Source organism: Heterodontus francisci, chromosome 32 (genome assembly GCF_036365525.1).
Source record: "Heterodontus francisci isolate sHetFra1 chromosome 32, sHetFra1.hap1, whole genome shotgun sequence".
Lineage (NCBI taxonomy): Eukaryota > Metazoa > Chordata > Chondrichthyes > Heterodontiformes > Heterodontidae > Heterodontus > Heterodontus francisci.
The window spans coordinates 54,657,390-54,671,481 of NC_090402.1; the positions used below are offsets into that span (position 1 = coordinate 54,657,390).

The 14,092-nt window shown below is 51.6% G+C and overlaps 1 protein-coding gene across 1 annotated transcript in view; it reads right to left on the reverse strand.

Annotated features, from left to right (window-relative positions):
* The window catches only part of fbxw5 (F-box and WD repeat domain containing 5), a 123,749-nt gene that overhangs the window by 68,783 nt on the left and 40,874 nt on the right, over positions 1–14,092 (reverse strand). The window contains exon 2 of the mRNA XM_068012836.1: positions 1,328–1,544. Coding sequence (XP_067868937.1) covers positions 1,328–1,520 — 193 coding nt within the window. The 5' untranslated portion in view covers positions 1,521–1,544. The remainder of the gene's footprint in view (positions 1–1,327; positions 1,545–14,092) is intronic.

Here is a 14,092-nt window from a genome sequence, read left to right on the forward strand (position 1 = left end):
TATGGCTACTCCAGTTCAGGTTTTGGTCAATGGTAGCCCCTAGGATGTTGATAGTGGGGGATTCAGCGATGGTAATGCCGTTGAATGTCCAGGGGAGAGGGTTAGATTCGCTCTTGTTGGAGATGGTCATTGCCTGGCACTTGTGTGGCGCGAATGTTACTTGCCACTTATCAGCCCAAGCCTGGATATTATCCAGGTTTTGCTGCATTTCTACACGGACTGCTTCAGTATCTGAGGAGTCACGAATGGTGCTGAACATTGTGCAATCATCAGCGAACATCCCCACATCTGACCTTATGATTGAAGGAAGGTCATTGATGAAGTAGCTGAAGATGATTGGGCCCAGGACACTACCCTGAGGAACTCCTGCAGTGATGTCCTGGATCTCAGATGACTGACCTCCAACAACCACAACCGTCTTCCTTTGCGCTAGGTATGACTCCAGCCAACGGAGAGTTTTCCCCCTGATTCCCATTGACTCCAGTTTTGCTAGGGCTCCTTGATGCCATACTCGGTCAAATGCTGCCTTGATGTCAAGGGCAGCCACTCTCACCTCACCTTGTTTTTAGGACTGGAGGAAGGTACACAGAGGGGTTCCCTAGGGGTCGGTGCTAGGATCACTGCTTTTCTTGATATATGTTAATGACCTAGATTTGGGTGTACAGGGCACAATTTTTGCTGATGACACAAAACTTGGAAGTACTGTGAACTGTGAGTAGGGTAGTGATAGACTTCAAAAGGACATAGACAGGCTGGTGGAATGGGCGAACATGTGGCAGGTGAAATTTAGAGCCGACAAGTGTGAAGTGATACATTTTGGTAGGAAGAACAAGGAGTGGCAATATAAACTGAAGGATACAATTCTAAAGCTGGTGAAGGAGCAGAGGGACCTGAGGATGTATCATGGGACAAATCATTGAAGGTGGCAGGTTGCGAAAGTGGTTAAAAAGGCAAACGGGATCCTGGGCCTTATAAATAGAGACATGGGGTACAAAAGCAAGGAAGCTATCATGAACCCTTATAAAACACTGGTTCAGCCTCAACAGGTGTATTGTGTCCAATTCTGGGCACCACACTTTCGGAAGGATGTGAAGGCTTTAGAGAGGGTACAGAAAAGATTTATGAGAATGGTCCCAGGGATGAGGGATATGTAAATAGGGTGGGAAAGTTGAATTGAAGTCAAAGATCAGCCTTGATCTTACTGAATGGTGGAGCTGCCTTGAGTGGCTATATGGCCTACTGTTGCTCCTATTTCTTAAGTTCTTATGTAAAGCCCTTAACAGCTAACAAAGTGTTTTAGAAGAGCCGGAAAACAATGCAGACTAACCTGGGTGGCGAGGAACTGATCGATTTACATTGTAGTAACGATAAAAGAGATCCTTCCATAGAAACTCATCGTGGGACACTTCATACCACTGCCTGCAGGTGCTGCCAGCGGCGAGGACATCCTGGTGCTCCAGCTTAAGGAAGACTTCAAGGACGATGGTGTCAGGCAGCCGGGGGAAGCCCCCTCCGTCCATCGTATCATTCTGAGCTCATGTACACTGAATTTAAAAAAAAATGCAAAAGAATAAAACACTCAGTTGGGGGTGGGGGGGGGGGGGGGGGGAGTTAGTTGCACGATTTTGAGGATAAGTCAAACCCTAGGTCTCACTGAGCTCAAGAAGATTTCTAGAATCCTTAAAAGTTTCAATAAGTGTTTTCTGGTATTTAACAATATGACTGATATATTACTTACCACTATGAAGAGAGTCAACAAATTTAATCTACTGTTAATCCATTGTTGCAGAGTGCAATAACAGCAGGGATAGAAGTTACAACTAGCTGGGACAAAGGAAAATCAAGAGGGCATTACACAGTATACCTGGATATAGAAAACAAAAAAATAGAAGAGGACAATATTGCTGCATTAAATGAACACACATTGATTGCAACAAGTTACTACAAGCAGCATGAATCCTCTCCGCACCAATTGTCCAGAACTTCCATGCAGGTTCAAAGTATGGAACACGCAATATCCGAGCATACTACAGGACAGAGAGTATCGGACTCAGTGCAGAATCGTCAGTATCCGAGCACACTACAGAACGGAGAGTATCTGACTCAGTGCAGAATCATCAGTATTCGAGCACACTACAGAACGGAGAGTATCTGACTCAGTGCAGAATCGTCAGTATTCGAGCACACTACAGAACAGAGAGTATCTGACTCAGTGCAGAATCATCAGTATTCGAGCACACTACAGAACACAGAGTATCTGACTCAGTGCAGAATCATCAGTATTCGAGCACACTACAGAACAGAGAGTATCTGACTCAGTGCAGAATTGTCAGTATTCGAGCACACTACAGAACACAGAGTATCTGACTCAGTGCAGAATCGTCAGTATTCGAACACACTACAGAACAGAGAGTATCTGACTCAGTGCAGAATCATCAGTATTCGAGCACACGACAGAACGGAGAGTATCTGACTCAGTGCAGAATCGTCAGTATTCGAGCACACTACAGAACGGAGAGTATCTGACTCAGTGCAGAATCATCAGTATTCGAGCACACTACAGAACAGAGAGTATCTGACTCAGTGCAGAATTGTCAGTATTCGAGCACACTACAGAACACAGAGTATCTGACTCAGTGCAGAATTGTCAGTATTCGAGCACACTACAGAACGGAGAGTATCTGACTCAGTGCAGAATCATCAGTATTCGAGCACACTACAGAACAGAGAGTATCTGACTCAGTGCAGAATCATCAGTATTCGAGCACACTACAGAACAGAGAGTATCTGACTCAGTGCAGAATTGTCAGTATTCGAGCACACTACAGAACACAGAGTATCTGACTCAGTGCAGAATCGTCAGTATTCGAACACACTACAGAACGGAGAGTATCTGACTCAGTGCAGAATTGTCAGTATTCGAGCACACTACAGAACAGAGAGTATCTGACTCAGTGCAGAATCGTCAGTATTCGAGCACACTACAGAACAGAGAGTATCTGACTCAGTGCAGAATCGTCAGTATTCGAGCACACTACAGAACAGAGAGTATCTGACTTCAGTGCAGAATCGTCAGTATTCGAGCACACTACAGAACAGAGAGTATCTGACTCAGTGCAGAATCGTCAGTATTCGAGCACACTACAGAACGGAGAGTATCTGACTCAGTGCAGAATCGTCAGTATTCGAGCACACTACAGAAGAGAGTATCTGACTCAGTGCAGAATCATCAGTATTCGAACACACTACAGAACGGAGAGTATCTGACTCAGTGCAGAATTGTCAGTATTCGAGCACACTACAGAACAGAGAGTATCTGACTCAGTGCAGAATCGTCAGTATTCGAGCACACTACAGAACAGAGAGTATCTGACTCAGTGCAGAATCGTCAGTATTCGAGCACACTACAGAACAGAGAGTATCTGACTTCAGTGCAGAATCGTCAGTATTCGAGCACACTACAGAACAGAGAGTATCTGACTCAGTGCAGAATCGTCAGTATTCGAGCACACTACAGAACGGAGAGTATCTGACTCAGTGCAGAATCGTCAGTATTCGAGCACACTACAGAAGAGAGTATCTGACTCAGTGCAGAATCATCAGTATTCGAGCACACTACAGAAGAGAGTATCTGACTCAGTGCAGAATTGTCAGTATTCGAGCACACTACAGAACAGAGAGTATCTGACTTCAGTGCAGAATCGTCAGTATTCGAGCACACTACAGAATGGACAGTATCTGAATGCAGTGCAGAACGGTCAGTATTCGAGCACACTACAGAATGGACAGTATCTGAACACAGTGCAGAATGGTCAATATATGGACGCAATGCAGAACGGTCAGTATCCGAGCTGTGCAGAACGGTCAGTATGCGGACGCAGTACAGAACGGTCAGTATGCGGACGCAGTACAGAACGGTCAGTTTGCGGACGCAGTACAGAACGGTCAGTATCTGACACAGTGCAGAATGGTCAGTATCTGAGTGCAGTGCAGAACGGTCAGCATGCGGACGCAGTACAGAATGGTCAGTATCCGGCAACAGCACAGAACGGTCAGTCAGAACGGTCAGTACCCAAATACAGTGCAGAACTGTCAGCATAGGAGCAAAGCCCAGAACGGTCATTGTCCAAAGCAGCACGGAGCAGTCAGTATCTGGAGGCAGCACGGAGCAGTCAGTATCTGGAGGCAGCACGCAGCAGTCAGTATCTGGAGGCAGCACGGACCGGTCAGTATCTGAAGCAGAATAGAACGTTTTCTAACCAAGAGGCACTGGATGAAGAGAAAGCGTGATCTGTTCTGTCTGAAATTGGCTTGGTCAGCAGTGAGCCCTAAAAGCAAAATTCACAAAGGGGCACTGCTTTCCGTATGAAGGTAGGTTGAACTCTCACACAACCTGTGCAAAAAAGAGACAGAATAAAATGAGCAGCACAAACAAACATAGGAATTTCTGGGCATCTCTTAGCCAGGAAGGAAGTGAAATACAACAGAACTCCAAATGATTGCTCAAATTCTGACCTTATTTGCTGAAACTCACTCTTGCACTCGAGAGAGCCTTCATTCTCACAAGGTACTCCAAGCCCAGTCACATTTGTCTACTGCGTAAAATGAGAAGGGGAATGAGACTGAAATAAAATATCTGTGCAATTAGTGAAGATCCATCGTGACGTGAAAGTCATGAAGAAAAAACTGTGTGCGGCAGAATCTGCATGATTCACAAGTGGAGAATATTGTACTCAAGCTTTCAGTCCTAAATCCAAGAGATAGAATGCGACCATACACCAGTGTTAAACAGTGACAGACCTGTACGTACCAGCACTGTACACACCAGCACTGTATCCCAGTGTTATACAGTGACAGAACTGTATCCATTACTGTACCGCAGTATTATACGGTGACAGACCTGTCCCCACCAGTACTGCACCCCGGTGTTATACAGAGACAGACCTGTCCCCACCAGTACTGCACCCCAGTGTTATACAGAGACAGACCTGTCCCCACCAGTACTGCACCCGGTGTTATACAGAGACAGACCTGTCCCCACCAGTACTGCACCCCAGTGTTATACAGAGACAGACCTGTCCCCATCAGTGCTGCACCCCGGTGTTATACAGAGACAGACCTCTCCCCACCAGTACTGCACCCCGTTGTTATACAGAGACAGACCTGTCCCCACCAGTACTGCACCCCAGTGTTATACAGTGAGACCTCTCCCCACCAGTACTGCACCCCAGTGTAAGACAGAGACAGACCTCTCCCCACCAGTACTGCACCCCGGTGTTATATAGAGACAGACCTCTCCCCACCAGTACTGCACCCTGGTGTTATACAGAGACAGACCTGTCCCCACCAGTACTGCACCCCAGTGTTATACAGTGACAGACCTCTCCCCACCAGTACTGCACCCCGGTGTTATACAGAGACAGACCTGTCCCCACCAGTACTGCACCCCAGTGTGAGACAGTGACAGACCTCTCCCCACCAGTACTGCACCCCGGTGTTATACAGAGACAGACCTGTCCCCACCAGTACTGCACCCCAGTGTTATACAGTGACAGACCTCTCCCCACCAGTACTGCACCCGTTGTTATACAGAGACAGACCTCTCCCCACCAGTACTGCACCCCGTTGTTATACAGAGACAGACCTGTCCCGACCAGTACTGCACCCCAGTGTTATACAGTGACAGACCGCTCCCCACCAGTATCCTACCCTAGTGTTGTACAGAGACAGACCAGTACCCACCAGCACTGCACCCCAATGTTGTACAGAGACAGACCTCTCCCCACCAGTACTGCACCCCGGTGGTATACAGAGACAGACCTCTCCCCACCAGTACTGCACCCCGGTGGTATACAGAGACAGACCTGTCCCCACCAGTACTGCACCCCGGTGGTATACAGAGACAGACCTGTCCCCACCAATACTGCACCCCGGAGTTATACAGAGACATACCTGTCCCCATCAGTACTGCACCCCGGTGTTATACAGTGACAGACCTCTCCCCACCAGTATCCTACCCCAGTGTTATACAGAGACAGACCTCTCCCCACCAGTACTGCACCCCAGTGTTATACAGAGACAGACCTCTCCCCACCAGTACTGCACCCCACTGTTATACAGAGACAGACCTCTCCCCACCAGTACTGCACCCCAGTGTTATACAGAGACAGCCCTGTCACCACCAGTACTGCAACCCGGTGTTATACAGAGACAGACCTGTCCCCACAAGTACTGCACCCCGGTGTTATACAGAGACAGACCTCTCCCCACCAGTATCCTACCCCAGTGTTATACAGAGACAGACCTGTCCCCACCAGTACTGCACCCCGGTGTTACACAGAGACAGACCTGTCCCCACCAGTACTGCACCCCAGTGTTATACAGAGACAGACCGCTCCCCACCAGTATCCTACCCCAGTGTTATACAGAGACAGACCTGTCCCCACCAGTAATGCACCCCAGTGTTATACAGGGACAGACCTGTCCCCACCAGTATCCTACCCCAGTGTTATACAGAGACAGACCTGTCCCCACCAGTACTGCACCCCAGTGATATACAGAGACAGACCTGACCCTACCAGTACTGCACCCCGGTGTTATACAGAGACAGACCTGTCCCCACCAGTACTGCACCCCAGTGTTATACAGAGACAGACCTCTCCCCACCAGTACTGCACCCCGGTGTTATACAGAGACAGACCTGTCCCCACCAGTACTGCACCCCAGTGTTATACAGAGATAGACCTGTCCCCACCAGTACTGCACCCCGGTGTTATACAGAGACAGACCTGTCCCGACCAGTTCTGCACCCCGGTGTTATACAGAGACAGACCTGTCCCCACCAGTACTGCACCCCAGTGCTATACAGTGACAGACCTCTCCCCACCAGTACTGCACCCGGTGTTATACAGAGACAGACCTCACCCCACCAGTAATGCACCCCGTTGTTAAACAGAGACAGACCTGTCCCCACCAGTACTGCACCCCAGTGTTATACAGTGACAGACCTGTCCCCACCAGTACTGCACCCGGTGTTATACAGAGACAGACCTCACCCCACCAGTACTGCACCCCGTTGTTAAACAGAGACAGACCTGTCCCCACCAGTACTGCACCCCAGTGTTATACAGAGACAGACCTGTCCCCACCAGTACTGCACCCCGGTGTTATACAGAGACAGACCTGTCCCCACCAGTACTACACCCCAGTGTTATACAGTGACAGACCTCTCCCCACCAGTACTGCACCCCGGTGTTATACAGAGACAGACCTGTCCCCACCAGTACTGCACCCCAGTGTGAGACAGTGACAGACCTCTCCCCACCAGTACTGCACCCGTTGTTATACAGAGACAGACCTGTCCCCACCAGTACTGCACCCCAGTGTGAGACAGTGACAGACCTCTCCCCACCAGTACTGCACCCGTTGTTATACAGAGACAGACCTCTCCCCACCAGTACTGCACCCGTTGTTATACAGAGACAGACCTCTCCCCACCAGTACTGCACCCCGGTGTTATACAGAGACAGACCTGTCCCGACCAGTACTGCACCCCAGTGTTATACAGTGACAGACCTCTCCCCACCAGTATCCTACCCTAGTGTTATACAGAGACAGACCTGTCCCCACCAGTACTGCACCCCAGTGTTAAACAGAGACAGACCTCTCCCCACCAGTATCCTACCCTAGTGTTATACAGAGACAGACCTGTCCCCACCAGTACTGCACCCCAGTGTTATACAGTGACAGACCTCTCCCCACCAGTATCCTACCCTAGTGTTATACAGAGACAGACCTGTCCCCACCAGTACTGCACCCCAGTGTTATACAGTGACAGACCTCTCCCCACCAGTATCCTACCCTAGTGTTGTACAGAGACAGACCAGTACCCACCAGCACTGCACCCCAATGTTGTACAGAGACAGACCTCTCCCCACCAGTATCCTACCCCAGTGTTATACAGAGACAGACCTGTCCCCACCAGTACTGCACCCCGGTGTTATACAGAGACAGACCTGACCCCACCAGTACTGCACCCCGGAGTTATACAGAGACATACCTGTCCCCATCAGTACTGCACCCCAGTGTTATACAGAGACAGACCTCTCCCCACCAGTATCCTACCCTAGTGTTATACAGAGACAGACCTGTCCCCACCAGTACTGCACCCCGGTGTTATACAGAGACAGACCTCTCCCCACCAGTACTGCACCCCACTGTTATACAGAGACAGACCTCTCCCCACCAGTACTGCACCCCAGTGTTATACAGAGACAGCCCTGTCACCACCAGTACTGCAACCCGGTGTTATACAGAGACAGACCTGTCCCCACAAGTACTGCACCCCGGTGTTATACAGAGACAGACCTCTCCCCACCAGTACTGCAGCCCAGTGTTATACAGAGACAGACCTCTCCCCACCAGTATCCTACCCCAGTGTTATACAGAGACAGACCTGTCCCCACCAGTACTGCACCCCGGTGTTACACAGAGACAGACCTGTCCCCACCAGTACTGCACCCCAGTGTTATACAGAGACAGACCTCTCCCCACCCGTATCCTACCCTGAAGTTATACAGAGACAGACCGCTCCCCACCAGTATCCTACCCCAGTGTTATACAGAGACAGACCTGTCCCCACCAGTCATGCACCCCAGTGTTATACAGGGACAGACCTGTCCCCACCAGTATCCTACCCCAGTGTTATACAGAGACAGACCTGTCCCCACCAGTACTGCACCCCGGTGTTATACAGAGACAGACCTGTCCCCACCAGTAATGCACCCCAGTGTTATACAGGGACAGACCTGTCCCCACCAGTATCCTACCCCAGTGTTATACAGAGACAGACCTGTCCCCACCAGTAATGCACCCCAGTGTTATACAGGGACAGACCTGTCCCCACCAGTATCCTACCCCAGTGTTATACAGAGACAGACCTGTCCCCACCAGTACTGCACCCCGGTGTTATAGAGACAGACCTGTCCCCACCAGTACTGCACCCCGGTGTTATACAGAGACAGACCTGTCCCCACCAGTACTGCACCCCAGTGTTATACAGAGACAGACCTCTCCCCACCAGTACTGCACCCCGTTGTTATACAGAGACAGACCTGTCCCCACCAGTACTGCACCCCAGTGTTATACAGAGACAGACCTGTCCCCACCAGTACTGCACCCCGGTGTTATACAGAGACAGACCTGTCCCCACCAGTACTGCACCCCGGTGTTATACAGAGACAGACCTGTCCCCACCAGTACTGCACCCCGGTGTTATAGAGACAGACCTGTCCCCACCAGTACTGCACCCCGGTGTTATACAGAGACAGACCTGTCCCCACCAGTACTGCACCCCAGTGCTATACAGTGACAGACCTCTCCCCACCAGTACTGCACCCGGTGTTATACAGAGACAGACCTCTCCCCACCAGTACTGCACCCCGTTGTTAAACAGAGACAGACCTGTCCCCACCAGTACTGCACCCCAGTGTTATACAGTGACAGACCTCTCCCCACCAGTACTGCACCCCGGTGTTATACAGAGACAGACCTGTCCCCACCAGTACTGCACCCCAGTGTTATACAGTGACAGACCTGTCCCCACCAGTACTGCACCCCGGTGTTATACAGAGACAGACCTGTCCCCACCAGTACTGCACCCCAGTGTTATACAGAGACAGACCTGTCCCCACCAGTACTGCACCCCAGTGTTATACAGTGACAGACCTCTCCCCACCAGTACTGCACCCGTTGTTATACAGAGACAGACCTGTCCCCACCAGTACTGCACCCCAGTGTTAAACAGAGACAGACCGCTCCCCACCAGTATCCTACCCTAGTGTTGTACAGAGACAGACCAGTACCCACCAGCACTGCACCCCAATGTTGTACAGAGACAGACCTGTCCCCACCAGTACTGCACCCCGGTGTTATACAGTGACAGACCTCTCCCCACCAGTACTGCACCCCGGTGTTATACAGAGACAGCCCTCTCCCCACCAGTACTGCACCCCGGTGTTATACAGTGACAGACCTGTCCCCACCAGTACAGCACCCCGGTGTTATACAGAGACAGACCTCTCCCCACCAGTACTGCACCCCGGTGTTATACAGAGACAGACCTCTCCCCACCAGTACTGCACCCCGGTGTTATACAGAGACAGCCCTCTCCCCACCAGTACTGCACCCCGGTGTTATACAGTGACAGACCTGTCCCCACCAGTACAGCACCCCGGTGTTATACAGAGACAGCCCTCTCCCCACCAGTACTGCACCCCGGTGTTATACAGTGACAGACCTGTCCCCACCAGTACAGCACCCCGGTGTTATACAGTGACAGACCTCTCCCCACCAGTACTGCACCCCGGTGTTATACAGAGACAGACCTCTCCCCACCAGTACTGCACCCCGGTGTTATACAGAGACAGCCCTCTCCCCACCAGTACTGCACCCCGGTGTTATACAGAGACAGACCTCTCCCCACCAGTACTGCACCCCAGTGTTATACAGAGACAGACCTGTCCCCACCAGTACCGCACCCCGGTGTTATACAGAGACAGACCTGTCCCCACCAGTACTGCACCACGGTGTTATACAGTGACAGACCTGTCCCCACCAGTACTGCACCCCGGTGTTATACAGAGACAGACCTGTCCCCACCAGTACTGCACCCCAGTGTTATACAGAGACAGACCTCTCCCCACCAGTATCCTACCCAAGTGTTATACAGAGACAGACCTCTCCCCACCAGTACTGCACCCGACTGTTACACAGTGACAGACCTGTCCCCACCAGTACTGCACCCCGGTGTTATACAGAGACAGACGTGTCCCCACCAGTACTGCACCCCAGTGTTATACAGTGACAGACCTCTCACCACCAGTATCCTACCCCAGTGTCATACAGAGACAGACGTCTCCGCACCAGTACTGCACCCGAGTGTTATACAGAAACAGACCTCTCCCCACCAGTACTGCACCCCACTGTTATACAGAGACAGACCTCTCCCCACCAGTATCCTACCCTAGTGTTATACAGAGACAGACCTGTCCCCAGCAGTACTGCACCCCGGTGTTATACAGAGACAGACCTCTCCCCACCAGTACTGCACCCCAGTGTTATACAGTGACAGACCTCTCCCCACCAGTACTGCACCCGTTGTTATACAGAGACAGACCTCTCCCCACCAGTACTGCACCCCGTTGTTATACAGAGACAGACCTGTCCCGACCAGTACTGCACCCCAGTGTTATACAGTGACAGACCGCTCCCCACCAGTATCCTACCCTAGTGTTGTACAGAGACAGACCAGTACCCACCAGCACTGCACCCCAATGTTGTACAGAGACAGACCTCTCCCCACCAGTACTGCACCCCGGTGGTATACAGAGACAGACCTGTCCCCACCAGTACTGCACCCCGGTGGTATACAGAGACAGACCTGTCCCCACCAGTACTGCACCCCGGTGGTATACAGAGACAGACCTGTCCCCACCAGTACTGCACCCCGGAGTTATACAGAGACATACCTGTCCCCATCAGTACTGCACCCCGGTGTTATACAGTGACAGACCTCTCCCCACCAGTATCCTACCCCAGTGTTATACAGAGACAGACCTCTCCCCACCAGTACTGCACCCCAGTGTTATACAGAGACAGACCTCTCCCCACCAGTACTGCACCCCAGTGTTATACAGAGACAGACCTCTCCCCACCAGTATCCTACCCTAGTGTTATACAGAGACAGACCTGTCCCCACCAGTACTGCACCCCAGTGTTATACAGAGACAGACCTCTCCCCACCAGTACTGCACCCCGGTGTTATACAGAGACAGACCTCTCCCCACCAGTACTGCACCCCACTGTTATACAGAGACAGACCTCTCCCCACCAGTACTGCACCCCAGTGTTATACAGAGACAGAGCTGTCACCACCAGTACTGCAACCCGGTGTTATACAGAGACAGACCTGTCCCCACAAGTACTGCACCCCGGTGTTATACAGAGACAGACCTCTCCCCACCAGTATCCTACCCCAGTGTTATACAGAGACAGACCTGTCCCCACCAGTACTGCACCCCAGTGTTATACAGAGACAGACCTCTCCCCACCCGTATCCTACCCTGAAGTTATACAGAGACAGACCGCTCCCCACCAGTATCCTACCCCAGTGTTATACAGAGACAGACCTGTCCCCACCAGTAATGCACCCCAGTGTTATACAGGGACAGACCTGTCCCCACCAGTATCCTACCCCAGTGTTATACAGAGACAGACCTGTCCCCACCAGTACTGCACCCCAGTGATATACAGAGACAGACCTGACCCTACCAGTACTGCACCCCGGTGTTATACAGAGACAGACCTGTCCCCACCAGTACTGCACCCCAGTGTTATACAGAGACAGACCTCTCCCCACCAGTACTGCACCCCGGTGTTATACAGAGACAGACCTGTCCCCACCAGTACTGCACCCCAGTGTTATACAGAGATAGACCTGTCCCCACCAGTACTGCACCCCGGTGTTATACAGAGACAGACCTGTCCCCACCAGTACTGCACCCCAGTGTTATACAGAGACAGACCTCTCCCCACCAGTACTGCACCCCGGTGTTATACAGAGACAGACCTGTCCCCACCAGTACTGCACCCCAGTGTTATACAGAGATAGACCTGTCCCCACCAGTACTGCACCCCGGTGTTATACAGAGACAGACCTGTCCCCACCAGTACTGCACCCCGGTGTTATACAGAGATAGACCTGTCCCCACCAGTACTGCACCCCGGTGTTATACAGAGACAGACCTGTCCCCACCAGTACTGCACCCCGGTGTTATACAGAGACGGACCTGTCCCGACCAGTTCTGCACCCCGGTGTTATACAGAGACAGACCTGTCCCCACCAGTACTGCACCCCAGTGCTATACAGTGACAGACCTCTCCCCACCAGTACTGCACCCGGTGTTATACAGAGACAGACCTCACCCCACCAGTACTGCACCCCGTTGTTAAACAGAGACAGACCTGTCCCCACCAGTACTGCACCCCAGTGTTATACAGTGACAGACCTCTCCCCACCAGTACTGCACCCCGGTGTTATACAGAGACAGACCTGTCCCCACCAGTACTGCACCCCAGTGTTATACAGTGACAGACCTCTCCCCACCAGTACTGCACCCCGGTGTTATACAGAGACAGACCTGTCCCCACCAGTACTGCACCCCAGTGTGAGACAGTGACAGACCTCTCCCCACCAGTACTGCACCCGTTGTTATACAGAGACAGACCTGTCCCCACCAGTACTGCACCCCAGTGTGAGACAGTGACAGACCTCTCCCCACCAGTACTGCACCCGTTGTTATACAGAGACAGACCTCTCCCCACCAGTACTGCACCCCGTTGTTATACAGAGACAGACCTGTCCCAACCAGTACTGCACCCCAGTGTTATACAGTGACAGACCTCTCCCCACCAGTATCCTACCCTAGTGTTATACAGAGACAGACCTGTCCCCACCAGTACTGCACCCCAGTGTTAAACAGAGACAGACCTCTCCCCACCAGTATCCTACCCTAGTGTTATACAGAGACAGACCTGTCCCCACCAGTACTGCACCCCAGTGTTATACAGTGACAGACCTCTCCCCACCAGTATCCTACCCTAGTGTTATACAGAGACAGACCTGTCCCCACCAGTACTGCACCCCAGTGTTATACAGTGACAGACCTCTCCCCACCAGTATCCTACCCTAGTGTTGTACAGAGACAGACCAGTACCCACCAGCACTGCACCCCAATGTTGTACAGAGACAGACCTCTCCCCACCAGTATCCTACCCCAGTGTTATACAGAGACAGACCTGTCCCCACCAGTACTGCACCCCGGTGTTATACAGAGACAGACCTGACCCCACCAGTACTGCACCCCGGAGTTATACAGAGACATACCTGTCCCCATCAGTACTGCACCCCGGTGTTATACAGTGACAGACCTCTCCCCACCAGTATCCTACCCCAGTGTTATACAGAGACAGACCTCTCCCCACCAGTACTGCACCCCAGTGTTATACAGAGACAGACCTCTCCCCACCAGTA